The following is a 12,721-nucleotide window of genomic DNA, read 5'->3' as shown; positions in this document are numbered from 1 at the left end:
CCTGCAGTTTGGCTACAACATCGGGGTCATCAATGCCCCCCAGAAGGTGAGGAGCTACAGCCGGCAGACTGGGGTGCCCAGACAAGGCAGGGGGTGTCAGGAGTGAGCAGAGAGGGAGGAGTCTGCAGGGAATAACTCCTGTGCTGTCCCCCAGGTGATTGAACAGAGCTACAATGATACGTGGCTGGGGAGGCAGGGGCCTGAGGGACCCGGCTCCATCCCACCAGGCACCCTCACCATGCTCTGGGCTCTCTCCGTGGCCATCTTCTCTGTGGGCGGCATGATCTCCTCCTTCCTGATTGGCATCATCTCTCAGTGGTTGGGAAGGTATGAGGCTGGAGGGCAAGGGAAAACAGGAAGGGAGCCAGAGTACCAATGCCCTAACTCTCACAGCCCCACTCTTTGCCTGCCAGGAAGAGGGCAATGCTGTTCAACAATGCCCTGGCAGTGCTAGGGGGCGCCCTCATGGGCCTGGCCAAGGCGGCTGCCTCCTACGAGTTGCTCATTCTTGGACGGTTCCTCATTGGCGCCTACTCAGGTACCCGCGGGCACTGTGGTCCCGCCCAGTGCCTTGCTCTCCTTCACTCTCCCTGGGCTTGGGGGTCAGAGTGGGCAGCTGCCCTCAGAAGCTCTCTTCTTCCCTCTGCCCAGGGCTGACGTCGGGGCTGGTGCCCATGTACGTGGGGGAGATCGCCCCCACTCACCTGCGGGGCGCCTTGGGGACACTCAACCAACTGGCCATCGTCACTGGCATCCTGATTGCCCAGGTGACTGGACATGGCCTCACGGGAGGCTGGGAAGGGGGTTGGGGTGGGGCTCTGGGGACAGGCTGAACGGCCTGCCCTCCCTCCCACCCTTCTGCCACAGGTGCTGGGCTTGGAGTCCATACTGGGCACTGCTACCCTATGGCCACTACTCCTGGGCATCACTATGCTGCCTGCCCTCCTGCAGCTGGTCCTGCTGCCCTTCTGCCCAGAAAGCCCCCGCTACCTGTACATCATCCGGAACCTGGAGGGGCCCGCCAGAAAGAGTGAGCTCCCGCGCCGTCTTGCTGGTGCCTGTCCTCCTCCCAGGCCCCCTTCCTGCCCTCTCAGACCTGACCCTACTCACCTCCAGGTTTGAAGCGCCTGACAGGCTGGGCCGACGTGTCTGAAGAGCTGGCTGAGCTGAAGGAGGAGAAGCGGAAGCTGGAGCATGAGCGGCCACTGTCCCTGCTCCAGCTCCTGGGCAGCCACATCCACCGGCAACCCCTCGTCATTGCAATTGTGCTGCAGCTGAGCCAGCAGCTGTCGGGCATCAACGCAGTACGTATGCAGCAGCCTCCAGGAAGGGCAAGGGTCAGGGAAGAACCTGAGAGGAGGGAAGAAGGGAGCAAGCCCTCTCCGTTAAAATTCAGGGTCAGTCCAGCTTCGAGTGGCTGCAAGGGAGGGAGGGACATATCCCTGCCATCCCCTTTTCTTCTCGCCCACCTCTAGGTTTTCTATTATTCAACCAGCATCTTCGAGACGGCGGGGGTAGGGCAACCAGCCTACGCCACCATCGGAGCCGGTGTGGTCAACACGGTCTTCACCTTGGTCTCGGTAACTACTTACCTCTGGAAGGGCCCCCACCATTGGTTTCACAACCCTGGGCTTCCTGGAGATCCAGCTCTTGGTTGGCCCCACCCACCTAACCCCTCCCACTTCCCAAGCCTTAAAGGCCCCTTGCAAGCCCTGACTCTCCCCTCAGGTGTTCTTGGTGGAACGGGCTGGGCGCCGGACCCTCCAACTCCTAGGCCTGGCAGGCATGTGTGGCTGTGCCATCTTGATGACCGTGGCTCTGCTTCTGCTGGTGAGGCCTAGGGAGAGGGAAGGGGACCCGTGGCCCAACCCAGGGGAACTGCCCCAAGGGGCTCTGTGGGCAGCCAGGGCCATGCCTCAACATACATGCCTTTGATCCTGAGGCCAGGCCGTATGCCAGGACCGTGCTACCGAGGGACCCAGGCTGCACTTCCTCCTCTGGGTGGAAGCTGTAGCACAATCCTGGCAGCCAGGGAGAAGAGCCCCTGTCAAGCCTCAGGACCAATAATTCCTAAGGACCCAGCTCTAGAACCAAGTGGGAATCCACAGTTATAAGAGCTGGGAGACCACATGTTCCCTCTGCCCTGAATTGGCAAAGGGTGGCCAGCTGAATGTCAAATGCTCGAGGACCTATTCTAACCAAGGGTGGCCAGCCCCCCGTGAGCAGCTGGTAGGGGTAGATGCCAGTTTGCTGGGTTGAGGGCAAAGGAAGATCCAGAAAGACCTGACCTGAATTCTCCACCCTCCCTGCCTGGCCCCCAGGAGCGGGTTCCAGCCATGAGCTATGTCTCCATCGTGGCCATCTTTGGCTTTGTGGCCTTCTTTGAGATTGGCCCTGGCCCCATCCCCTGGTTCATCGTGGCCGAGCTCTTCAGCCAGGGACCCCGCCCAGCAGCCATGGCTGTGGCTGGTTTCTCCAACTGGACGTGCAACTTCATCATTGGCATGGGTTTCCAGTATGTTGCGGTAGGTCCCCTGCCCGGTCCCCATCTCCCACATGGTCAGCCAGAGGACGGCAACTCACACTCACAACTAGCCCAGTTGCTTTCCAGTCAGCATTTCTCCCTTTCCCCTGCCCATAGAGTGCTGGTCTGGGGGGTCACTTTGGTGGACCACGTGGGTCCTGAAGACCACCTGTTCCACCAGAATCAAAGAAGGGAACTGACCTAGATTGGATAACAACAGAGGTTTCTTCAAAACAAACTAGTGGCATAACTTACTTAGACTAGGAGTAATATTACAAACTTCATATTAATACTGCAAATGGCCGGGAATCCACTCTGACTTCAGTGACTCAGGATGGTAAGAGAGGGAAAAACCAGGAGAGTTGGGGTTCAGAGAATTCTTTTCTCACTAAGTTCTCCTGGTAATTTCCATTGCCCCGCAAAGGAGCCACCTGCTTTGTGCAGTATCCCTGTGAAGGCCTTAGTCCCTGGCTTGCCGGAGGCCACCCGTTCCCTCTCCTCTGTCAACACCTCTTTCTCCACTTGTCCCAGGATGCTATGGGTCCCTACGTCTTCCTTCTATTCGCGGTCCTCCTGCTTGGCTTCTTCATCTTCACCTTCTTAAAAGTGCCTGAAACCCGCGGCCGGACGTTTGACCAGATCTCAGCCGCCTTCCGCCGGACACCCTCTCTTTTAGAGCAGGAGGTGAAACCCAGCACAGAGCTTGAGTACTTAGGGCCAGATGAGAATGACTGAGGGGCCAAGCAAGGGCGGGAGAGCCAGTTCTTCAACCCACCCAGAGACCCCCTCCTTTCCTCTGCAGCACTTTAACCCTCTCTTCCCCATTACTTCCAGGGTGGAGAAACCCCCTGCAGCCTGGTGGAATTGGGAAGCTGGAGGGAAGGGTGGTCTGAGCACCCCCCTCATTCCCCTCGTGTGACTCTTGGATTATTTGTGTTGTGGTTAGGCTGTGGCCGTGGGGTGGGCCATTCTCCCTTCTCATCCCCTCCTTCCTCTGTAGCCTACCCGCACCCTGCCCCAGCTCCAGGATACTTCCGCCCCGGCCAGAGTAGGGGGATTATAGGGAGGAGAGGCTCTAAGACTGACTTTCCGGTGGGCGTGAACTGAAGCCAACAGCAGGACTGGAGAAGAGATATCCAGTTCCTGCCACCTTGGACTCCTCCCACTCTGGCACTTTCTCTGAATTCTTGCCACAGACTCTAGGTGAAAGGGGGGGGTCTGTCTTGTCCCCTCCAGGGCAAAGGACGCACCCCTCCCAAGGTCTAACCTCACCTCTCTCACTGCAGGCTCAGTCCTCTTGCTCGGACTTCTGGGGTGAGAGGGAACACACGTCCACATGTGGGGAGAGGAAGGGACAGCAGGCGCCTCTCTAGACTCAGGGTTCCGGGCCCCACCCCAGCTGCTCCCCAAGGCTGCCAGATGGGGGCCCCAGCTCTTTCCTCCTCTCCCATCCCGGGAGGGTGTTGTACCCAAAGGCTTTTGACCAACTAAGGGAAAGAGGGATTTGAAAGGCTGCCTGTGAACACTGGGCTGGGAGGAGCCTTCAGATATTTTTGTATATGTTTGGAAAAGAAGGGGCAGGGAGAAGAAACTGAAGGTCTGTTGTACTAAATGTATATATATAGAGATCCGTATATAAAGTTACTGTATGAGATGAGCGTCCTGTCATGCGAAGACACTCCGGGATGGGCTTGAGGCAGGGACCATAGCCACCCCAACCCCCGTCTCCTCTCCATCCTGCCTCAGCTTGAGGCCGCAGAACCCTCTGGATGCTGTCACTCACTCACCCCCCCGCCACCTAAAGAGTTGCAGTCACTGCTTTCCTTAACGGTAGTAAATGCTCGGTAAGGTGACGCTGCAGGTGCCAGACGCAGCTCTCGGCACTTCAGGAAACACTCATTCTGCCAGGGAGGCATTAGCCCCGTTTCACAGATGGGAAAAGTCAACTTCACAGGGATGAAGGCACTTCTGCAGAGCCGTACAGCTAGAAACGTGGGCATAGGATCTGAGCGCAGGCCCTGCCGCCGCCCCCTCTACAGTAAGTTACCAGCGAGGCTCTGAACAGAAAAGAGGCAGAGACCAAGACAACAGGAAAGCCTGTTTTTGTTTTTACTGGAGGCTCAGGTGGCACATGACGGTTCATAAAATGGCTTCAGAGGTAGGGGGTAGTGGGGAAACAAAAAATAAACTGGGAGGGGAAAGAAAAACAACCAGGAGGAGGTAAGAGCTGGCTGGTTCCTTCTCAGCCTGATTTAGGGGAGGGAGTTGGTGATTCTGAACTATAAGGATGGATCCCTTCCTTTAACCCTTGGTCAGGGAGAGAAAAAAAAGCCAAAGGCTGTTGCTTTGGCCCTCCTGAGTCTCCAGGAAAAAGGGGAAAAGCTGGTGTTTCGATGTCATGAATTGTGGGAAAGCGGGGAGGGAGGTGCTGGGTAGGATCCAGGTCAGTTGGAAAAACTGGCAGATACCTGAGAGAAAGAGAGACCGAAAAATCACAACCAGCAGCTTATCACCACCCAGCCCCATCCCCACCCTCTCGGTACCTGTCCTGGGCCTGCCACTCACCAGATGGTGGTTCTGGGTGTCCTTCGAGTTGGAATCACTCCGGTATGGCAGTTGGGGGGTCCCCACTGTTGATGGGGGCCGAGGTCTAGAGAGAACAAGGGTGATCGACTGAGACCCTCTTGTCCTTTGGAGCCCCCAACTTCAACCTCCTCCCACCTTTTCTCTTCCCATTCCTCCCCCAGTTCACATCCACAGGCTGGTGCTGGGGCTCCCAGCAGAGCTGAGAGGGAGTCTGCAGGGGGTGACGTGGGCTCGACCGCCTCTGCTGGGGTTTCCTGGTGGGTTGGGGTGCCCGCCAGGCGTGGACCCAGCAGCACTGTCTCTTGGGTGTCAGGCTGCGTGAAACAGGGTGGGTGGGAGCAAGGCCAGGAGAAGGGGGACAAAGAGAGAGAAGGGAAAGGAAAAGAAGACAGAAGTGGGGGAAGAAGGGAGACAGGCAAGTTGGCCACAGCCTTTTCCTTCATTCTCCCCCGCCACACACAGACAGTCCAAGGTCCTCACCTCTGGGGCTGTGGGCCGCCCGGGTCCAGGGGGCTGCTGCCGTCTCCGCTGGAAGTAGGGGCGGTTTCGTGAGCGCTGGGGCTCAGGCCGGGAACCGTCAGCGGGGCCTTGGCTGGGCTTGGTCTCGCCATCCCCACCTTCTGTGGTGGGCTGCTGGGGTGGCCTGGGGTGGAAAGGCCTGGGGAGAAAAGTAGGGACCCTGAAGGGACAGGAGCCCTGTGCGGACCACGTCCCTCCCTCCCAGGGCCACCCAGCAGAGGTGGACCAGGCTGCCTCTCCGTCCCCACTCCACCCCAGCAGTGCCTGCTAACCCCTGGGCACCTCAGCAGTAATCGCTCAGCTACCCAGCCCTCATGACCACTGGCTTCAGGGCCATCCCCCTCCCATCCTCCTGTCCCCATACTGGCTGGCGAAGGGGAAGACAGAGCCCGGGACAGGGAGTCTTACCTTCGGTACCTGGGCCGGAATCTGGGTGGGGGTACCCGCTCATCTCCCTGCTGTTGGTCCCCCTCCAACGGGGCTCTCTCTTTGGGTTCTGCCCCATCAGTGCCCTGGGAACACACAAAGGCCCGGGTGAGCCGGGTGGCACCAGCTGTCCAGGCGTCTGCAGCTCTTCCCAGGCCACCATTCTGCTTCGTCTGGGGACTCTGGTCTCCAGCCTCACCAACTCGCAGCTGGTTCCCACGTTCCCAGTTCCCCTCACCTCTATGGGCTGCTGCTGGTTGGGGGGCCGAGGGCCTCGCACAAAGCGCCGTCGGTAGAAGAAGGGTGGTGGGCGCCGTCGTCTGGGCCGCTGCCCGGAGTCTTCAGCACGCTCCCCTTCACTGCCTGGTTCTGTCCGGCCCGATGGAGCCTCTGCCACCATGGGTGGCGGGGCAGCTGGGCGGGGTCGGGGGATGAATCGGCGGAACCTACGTCGGTTGGGGGCATAGCGGCTGCCCTTCACTGGCACCCCGCCGGGCCCAGTTACATTAGCAGCTTCTGCGCCCTGCGGGGGGAGGTGGGGAGGAACGGGTGAGAACCTGCTCCAGAAACCGGTGTGCAACCTTCCTAGTCTTGCCTGAATCATTGTCTTCCCATCCTTCCAGCTAAACACCCCTTTCCAGCTTTCCTCCAGGTCCTATAACTTCTACTTCTTTCCACCCTCCCCAGAGAAGGAGTGGCAGGTGTCTGGACCCTTCTAGGATGGACCACATCTGCAACTGGTCCTTTTGAAATAGCTGCCACTGGACCCTCTTGAGGTTTAGCCTGGAGGTGGGGTGGGGAGGGAGAAAGAGGGCTGGCAGTAGGTGTCTGTCTCCGGGAGGGCTGATTCTGAGAGGAGAATGTGGGCACGGGCCCCGCGTGGAGAACAGGCATGGGAGTATTTGGTGAACTACAAAGAAACCCAGATACTGCTGACTGGTGACAGCGACACGTTCTTTAGGACATCCCTTGGAGTGGCCAGAACGTTAAGGATGACAAGGTCTGCGTGAGGACACAGTCCTGGTCCTACAGCCTGGGCTGTTCGGCCAGAGGAGCTAGCCTGAGGAGGCCAGAGCCTCAGGGGACTTCCAGGCCACCCTCCCACGGCTTGGTGGGCTCTCCATCCCACCGCAGCCCTCGAACCTTCTCTCCTTCCACGACATCGAACTCCACAGTCTCCCCATCTCCAACGCTGCGCAGAAACTTCCTCGGGTTGTTTCTTTTAATAGCTGTCTGGTTAGGGAAAGGCCAGGAGAAAGGTGAGGCCAGCCAGCCGGAGTCTCTCGCGCCCCTGCTGGGTCCACCACCCAATTTCATTCTTTTCATAATTTTATCGAATACTTGTGGGCTGGGGCTGGAGGGTGGAGCAAGGAGAAGGCAGTCAAAGTTTAGCAGGGGAAAAGCCACAAACTAGCGGCTTTCAAACAACTGTGCAGTTCACCATGGTCCCCAGAACACACTCCCTCCTCCCCCACCCCTCAAGGATTTCAAGAAGGGAAGCAAGAAACATGAACTCAAAAGCAAAACAAAAAGCCGAGAGAGTCTTAAGTTGCAAAGTGGGTAAAACGTACTGTGCTTCTTACCTCAATCCCACTGAGAGCGCTCTCCACCAAAGCAGTGGTTCTCAAACTGTGCGTGCATCACAAACACCTGGAGAGCTTGTAAAAACAGGCTGCTGGTCCCTCCCCCAAGCCTGATTGATTCGCTAGAACTGAGGTGGGCCTGAGAATTTGGATGTCAGGTGATGCTGCCGTTGCAGGGACCACACTTTGAGAACCACTGCACCCAAGTAGCGCAAGCCTGTGTCCTTTCCCTTGGACACCGCCTGTAATTCATTCCAAGGGTGTTCACAGGTCCCAGTAGGTAGTGAGCGTGCCATGCCCAGAGGGCAACAGGTATGTTTCTTACAGAGACAACCCAACACAAATGGGGCCAATGCAGTTAATACAGGCACCTGAGGCGGGTGGATGGGGGAACTATTTCCGGGTAGGAGGTGAAAGCTGGAGAAACATGATCTGTGCTGCTAAGGATAAGGGCAAAGGCCATCAAAGAGGGCGGGTTCCTCCCCTCAGAAAGTCAACCTAGCTCTTACCTGGTGAACAAAGACATCCTCCTTGGTGTCATTCCTGCAGGACAGGATGGGTTGTTAGGGGGTGACTTTGGTAAGGCGCTCACCTCCACTGAAGCCTCCCTAGCTGCCATTCCTAAGACTTGTGGCCCCATCCTCTCCACCTTCCACGGCAGCTTGGGGTGAAACAGGGCCCAGGGAGTGAGACAAGAGCCAGCGGGGGCCCCCTGAAGCTGGTATGAAGCAAATATCCCTAAAACCTCCATGAAAAACCTGGGCTTCACGACGAAAGGGCTGTGGGGGGAGGCAAAGGCACCTTGAAGGAGCTGGGCCAGATTTCACCTGCTGAGCACTCCACCCTCTACCCCAGGGCACCTTAGAACCTGGTGGTGCTGGGTATAACTGTCCCCAGCCAACAACCCCTCTTCCCCAACCCACATCACGGGTGGAAAATTCCACTTGGTTTCTTCCTTCTATAGTCAAGGAGGGAGAAAGTGGGGACGGGAGGTGAGGTGCAGAACACGTTTGAGGAGGGGAAAATGGGTCAAGAACTTGCTCCAAACAGCCACAAAACTGTGTTCTCAGCCTGGAGGTGAACCCCAGGCCCCCTCTCAACACACCAAGAGATCAAGGATGAGAGAGAACATTCGATCTGTCACGACCTTGCCTATCACCCCAGTTTATCCTAGCACCCCAATGGAGGAGGGGTGAAGTCTTCCCTCAGAACCTCCCAGGGGTCCTCATTTCCAGAATCAGAGAGGGACCCTTCCCTAGAACAAATGTTCTAGCTTTAAAGCACTTAGATCTGCACAAAGGTCAGCCTGCTAAGAGGGAACTGGGACCTCCCAGGAGGTCTGGGCTCGGCAGGGTGCCTGGGCTGGGGAAGGCCCTCTGGGAGAGACCTGGCTCCGCTCAGAATCCGCCACTACGCCCCGCCCAGTGCGGGGGCGGGGGTGGGTGGGTGGGAGGGGCTGCGGAACTGAAGGAAAGCAGCAGCCTCGGGCTGTGCTGGCGCCTCCCTTGCCCAACCCCCACCGGACGCAGTCCCATCAGGTGCGGGATTGATTCAACGAGCTAACAGCTCCGTAAGGGAGATGAGTTATGAGAGTGCTAAGTGTGCTGCCCCAAACAGGAAATGAGTGAGGATTCCAGCCCGGAGGCACAGAGAGCAGGTACATTCTGCCACAAAGGCGGCGGCAAACTAAACCAGAAGGTGACCCAGACAGGCTTGGGAGGGTCAGAACCAGGTTTGCCAACTTCTTAGATCATTAACCCTCTGCTGCCCTTGAAGACGTGGAGGCGGCTTCGTCGTGCCCACATCTGTGCTGTGGTTAAAGACTTTCAATCAGCGTCAGCTGGACATTGCAACCATGTGCCTTGGTAGGGGTAGGGATGAGGCTAGAAAGGTGTCCAGTCCCACAGGCCAGTTTGGAAGCCACCCATTCCACCCCCTCCCTGGGTTCCTCAGATACCTGTTGATGAATCCGTAACCATTCCGCACGTTGAACCATTTGACAGTGCCCAGGACTTGGATTGCTGCCAGGCAGGGATGCAGTGGGGACAGTAAGATGGGGAAAGAGATGGAGTTCGACTCAGTTTTGAGACACTCCAAAATCTAGTCTACCTCCCTATTACCTGTTAAGCTTAACTTCACGCCAACCAGGTTTCACCCAGTAGCTTCAAGGCATTCTTACCCCAGTTCCACTACGTAAATGGAAGCGCCCATACTGGGGGGCTCAGGCTTTCAAAACTCTTCCGATTCTAAGGCACGTTCCTCACATCCTACAAATCAAGGCCCTTCACCTAGAACCGGGTACTCACCTGGTCCACGAACTTCCGCCCTCAGGTCATAACTGAGGGTCTCTCTAGCCCTCCCAGTGTAAGGGTCACTAGTGCACTTGCTTCCTGGTCCCAGATATTTTACCTAACACTAACTCGAGTCATCAAGGCCAAAAGTCTCCCGCCCCGGGGGCGTGGCCAGACCCTACCAGACTAACCACGCCCGCCCGCCCAAGAACTGCAGGATTTCCCACCAGGGGAACCCACTTTGGTCCGCTGGCCTCAGCCTAGCTAGTCCTTTGAGTCTCGAGCCAAACCGGCCTTCGGCTTTCCGGACCCCACCGGGGTCCACGATGCCCCTCCCCCAGCCCGCCGACCCCCCCCCCCCTTAGAGCAGCCCTGGCGCGCGCCCCGCCCCTCACCCAGCACCGGCTTGTCCGCCTGACTCCGGGCCGGGGGCGCGGGGGTCCCCGAGGCCGCCGTCGCTGGGTTGCCAGGGGTGCGGGGGCCCGGCGCCGAGGGGGTCCCAGCAGCGGGGCCCGAGGAGGCTGCGGCTCCGACTCCGCCCGCCCCGCTGCCTGCTTTCTGCGACTCCCCTGCGGGCACCGGAACCACCACCGCTACCACCCCTGCCGCCGTCGCGGGCACCGTGGCCGCGGGGGCCGCTGTCGCCACCACTGCCGCCTCCGCCTCGCTCATCCCGCCGGGCCCAGTACCGGCCCCCGCCGCCACCTCCTCCTCCTCCGCCGCCGCCGCCACCGGCCCGGCCCCTCCCCCTGGCTCGCGAACCCACTGCCAGTCTTGGTCCTCGCGCCCCGAGCCTCGCCTGCACGCCGGCAGCGGGCCCTGAGCCGAGGCCAATCGGAGCCCGCAGCCGCGGCGCGCGCAGGCCCCGCCTCCCGGCCACAGGCCAATCCTAGCGAAGCTACCCCCCCAGGCCAGCACGCCGGCCCCGCCTCCTGGACTTGGCGAGGAGGCCGAGGCCCCCGCCCGCAGCCTTGTAAGTACACCTGGGCCCCGCCCCGTTGCCGTCACGTGACCCACCACAGCCCAACCCATTGGCCGACGGCCTCTTTCCCTTCCCCCCGCCCCTTTCCACCGGCCGCGGGAAATCAAACGGGCTGGTCGCGCCCCAACCGCCACCTGGCCTCGGCACGAAGGGCGGGGCGGGGGGCGCAGCTCCAAGGTTGCCTCTGACGACCCGGGCGGGGGGCCTGAGTCCGCAGCCTCGGTCCCGGCTGTGAGCGGCACCGCTCGCCTCCACTCTCGAGGCCACGCTTGCCCGCACAGCGCCAGGTGTGGTTGCTTTCTCCCAGCCCGCCCGACCCTCTCCCTAGAGGATGACCCACACACCCTGGCCTGCGGGATCAGCCCGCGCGGCCAGCCAGACTTTCCCAGCTCACGGTTGCTCTCACAAGCCGAGGACTCTCACACTTTAGTTTGTTTTTGAGGTATAATTTACATACAGCAAAATGCACAACTCTTCGCTGAGTTTTGATAAACGTGTTCATCCGTGTAATCAACACCTTAATCAAGGTGTTTTTCCCTCGCTCTGGGAGGTTCCCTCGAGCCCCTTCCGGGCAGGTCCAACCTCCGCACAAACCACCGCTGTTCTGATGTTTTCCACCCGAGATCAGTTTCAGGGTCCACAGTGCTGGGCGCTTTGGTCTCCGTCTCCAGCTCCTCGCCCTCTCCCTGGCCGCTCCCTCCGCCTTCTTCCTTTTATCCAACCGGCCAGGCTCTTCGGACTCAAGGCAGTTTCCTCTGCCTCCATGTCTCTCAGGGTGACTTGGCTTCAAGTACCAGCTTACATTTCACTCCTCACTATCACTTCTTTACTTTTCTCATGGCATTTTTTGAAATATGAAATTGCTTATTTATACTATTTCTGCCCACTCAGAAACTCTTAAGCCGTGAACTCCACAGCAAAAACCTTGTAGTTATGCCTGACGCCTGGAACAGTGCCTGGCATAACACTGGCACGCAATATTGCTTGAGCAAATGAATGGTCCCCATTCCACAGATGAAAAAACTGAGGCCCTGTGCGAGGCTTGCCCCGGGTTTCTCGGGAGTCCAGGTGTCCGGCCCGGGAGACGCTATCTCCCTCCCAGAAAGATGCGGCTCCAGAAGCCGCTCCCACCGAGGGCCAGACGTCTCCCCGACCCGGGCAGGACGCGTATTTTTAGCAGGGACAGCACGCCCCCGGGCAGCACACGTGCCCCCAGGCTCTGCCCGGCCCCACGTGCGCTTCCGCAGCCCCGGAGTCCCCTGCCAGGCCAGCGTCCGCTTTCCAGACGGCGGCCGCTGCCAATCCCGGTGCCGGCGCGCCCTCTGCCGGCCGCTTCGGGAGGCCGCCCGCCCCGGCTTCCTCTCTGTCCTTCCACCGCTACCCCGCTAGCCCCACCGCTCCCACCCTTTCGCAGTTGAAGATTCTGTTTCCCGGGGCATCGGGCACCAGAAAAAGAGAAAAGATGCGAAACTAAATCAAGGCGAGGCCGTGAAGGATAAAGCAATGACCACCCTCTTTTAGACTATTAAGGACCAACTTACCTGTATCCAGCCCTGAGCTCAAGGAATTCGAGAAGCATGAGACCAAGGCTGGGGGGAGGCAAGCAAGGTAACTCACAGTGTGACCCCGGCAACCAAAGAATCGCGTGGAAGGTACAGAGGGAGCTCAGGTGTGGACTGGTTAACTGTAAGGCTAGAAGGTGAGAGAGAGGAAGCTAACAGAAAGGGTGAGCCCTATTTGTAGTAAAATTAAAAATATGTCAGGAGATCAAGGGTGCTGCAGGAAAAGTACATTTGGCCGACAGCACCGA

The 12,721-nt window shown here is 58.9% G+C and overlaps 2 protein-coding genes across 2 annotated transcripts; one reads left to right on the top strand and one right to left on the bottom strand.

Annotated features, from left to right (window-relative positions):
* The first annotated feature begins 199 nt into the window (after positions 1-199).
* On the top strand, positions 200-4,656 carry LOC149744774 (solute carrier family 2, facilitated glucose transporter member 4). The gene is made up of 9 exons (XM_089899905.1): positions 200-327; positions 414-538; positions 652-767; positions 868-1,030; positions 1,117-1,304; positions 1,476-1,580; positions 1,729-1,830; positions 2,322-2,525; positions 3,056-4,656. Exons 1-9 carry the CDS (start codon positions 239-241, stop codon positions 3,257-3,259), a joined length of 1,296 nt encoding a protein of 431 aa, XP_089756031.1. The 5' UTR covers positions 200-238; the 3' UTR covers positions 3,260-4,656.
* LOC111185805 (Y-box-binding protein 2) lies at positions 4,588-10,729 on the bottom strand. Its single transcript, XM_022595736.3, has 9 exons — positions 10,325-10,729; positions 9,596-9,659; positions 8,148-8,181; positions 7,199-7,288; positions 6,294-6,578; positions 6,038-6,141; positions 5,591-5,768; positions 5,090-5,174; positions 4,588-4,992 (listed from the first exon to the last, which is right to left on the bottom strand). Exons 1-8 carry the CDS (start codon positions 10,599-10,601, stop codon positions 5,124-5,126), a joined length of 1,083 nt encoding a protein of 360 aa, XP_022451444.1. The 5' UTR covers positions 10,602-10,729; the 3' UTR covers positions 4,588-4,992; positions 5,090-5,123.
* Between the last annotated feature and the right edge of the window lie 1,992 nt (positions 10,730-12,721).

Source organism: Delphinapterus leucas, chromosome 19 (genome assembly GCF_059928025.1).
Source record: "Delphinapterus leucas isolate spDelLeu-1000000601 "Yukka" chromosome 19, BTC_Dleu_Yukka2, whole genome shotgun sequence".
Classification (NCBI taxonomy): domain Eukaryota; kingdom Metazoa; phylum Chordata; class Mammalia; order Artiodactyla; family Monodontidae; genus Delphinapterus; species Delphinapterus leucas.
The sequence above is the reverse complement of the archived record's forward strand: the minus strand, read 5'-3'. Positions and strand labels throughout refer to the sequence as shown.

What these genes read in the sequence shown, in the direction of transcription:
- LOC111185805 (XM_022595736.3), bottom strand. Translation starts at nt 10,601, where the DNA reads ATGAGCGAGGCGGAGGCGGCAGTGGTGGCGACAGCGGCCCCCGCGGCC. An exon ending in GGTTACGGATTCATCAACAG is followed by an intron (nt 8,182 to 9,595) that starts GTATCTGAGGAA and finishes CCTGTCCTGCAG; the next exon opens with GAATGACACCAAGGAGGATG. An exon ending in GGCGGCCCACAGCCCCAGAG is followed by an intron (nt 5,175 to 5,590) that starts GTGAGGACCTTG and finishes TGTTCTCTCTAG; the next exon opens with ACCTCGGCCCCCATCAACAG.
- LOC149744774 (XM_089899905.1), top strand. Translation starts at nt 239, where the DNA reads ATGCTCTGGGCTCTCTCCGTGGCCATCTTCTCTGTGGGCGGCATGATC. An exon ending in GGAGGGGCCCGCCAGAAAGA is followed by an intron (nt 1,031 to 1,116) that starts GTGAGCTCCCGC and finishes ACTCACCTCCAG; the next exon opens with GTTTGAAGCGCCTGACAGGC. An exon ending in CCGTGGCTCTGCTTCTGCTG is followed by an intron (nt 1,831 to 2,321) that starts GTGAGGCCTAGG and finishes CCTGGCCCCCAG; the next exon opens with GAGCGGGTTCCAGCCATGAG.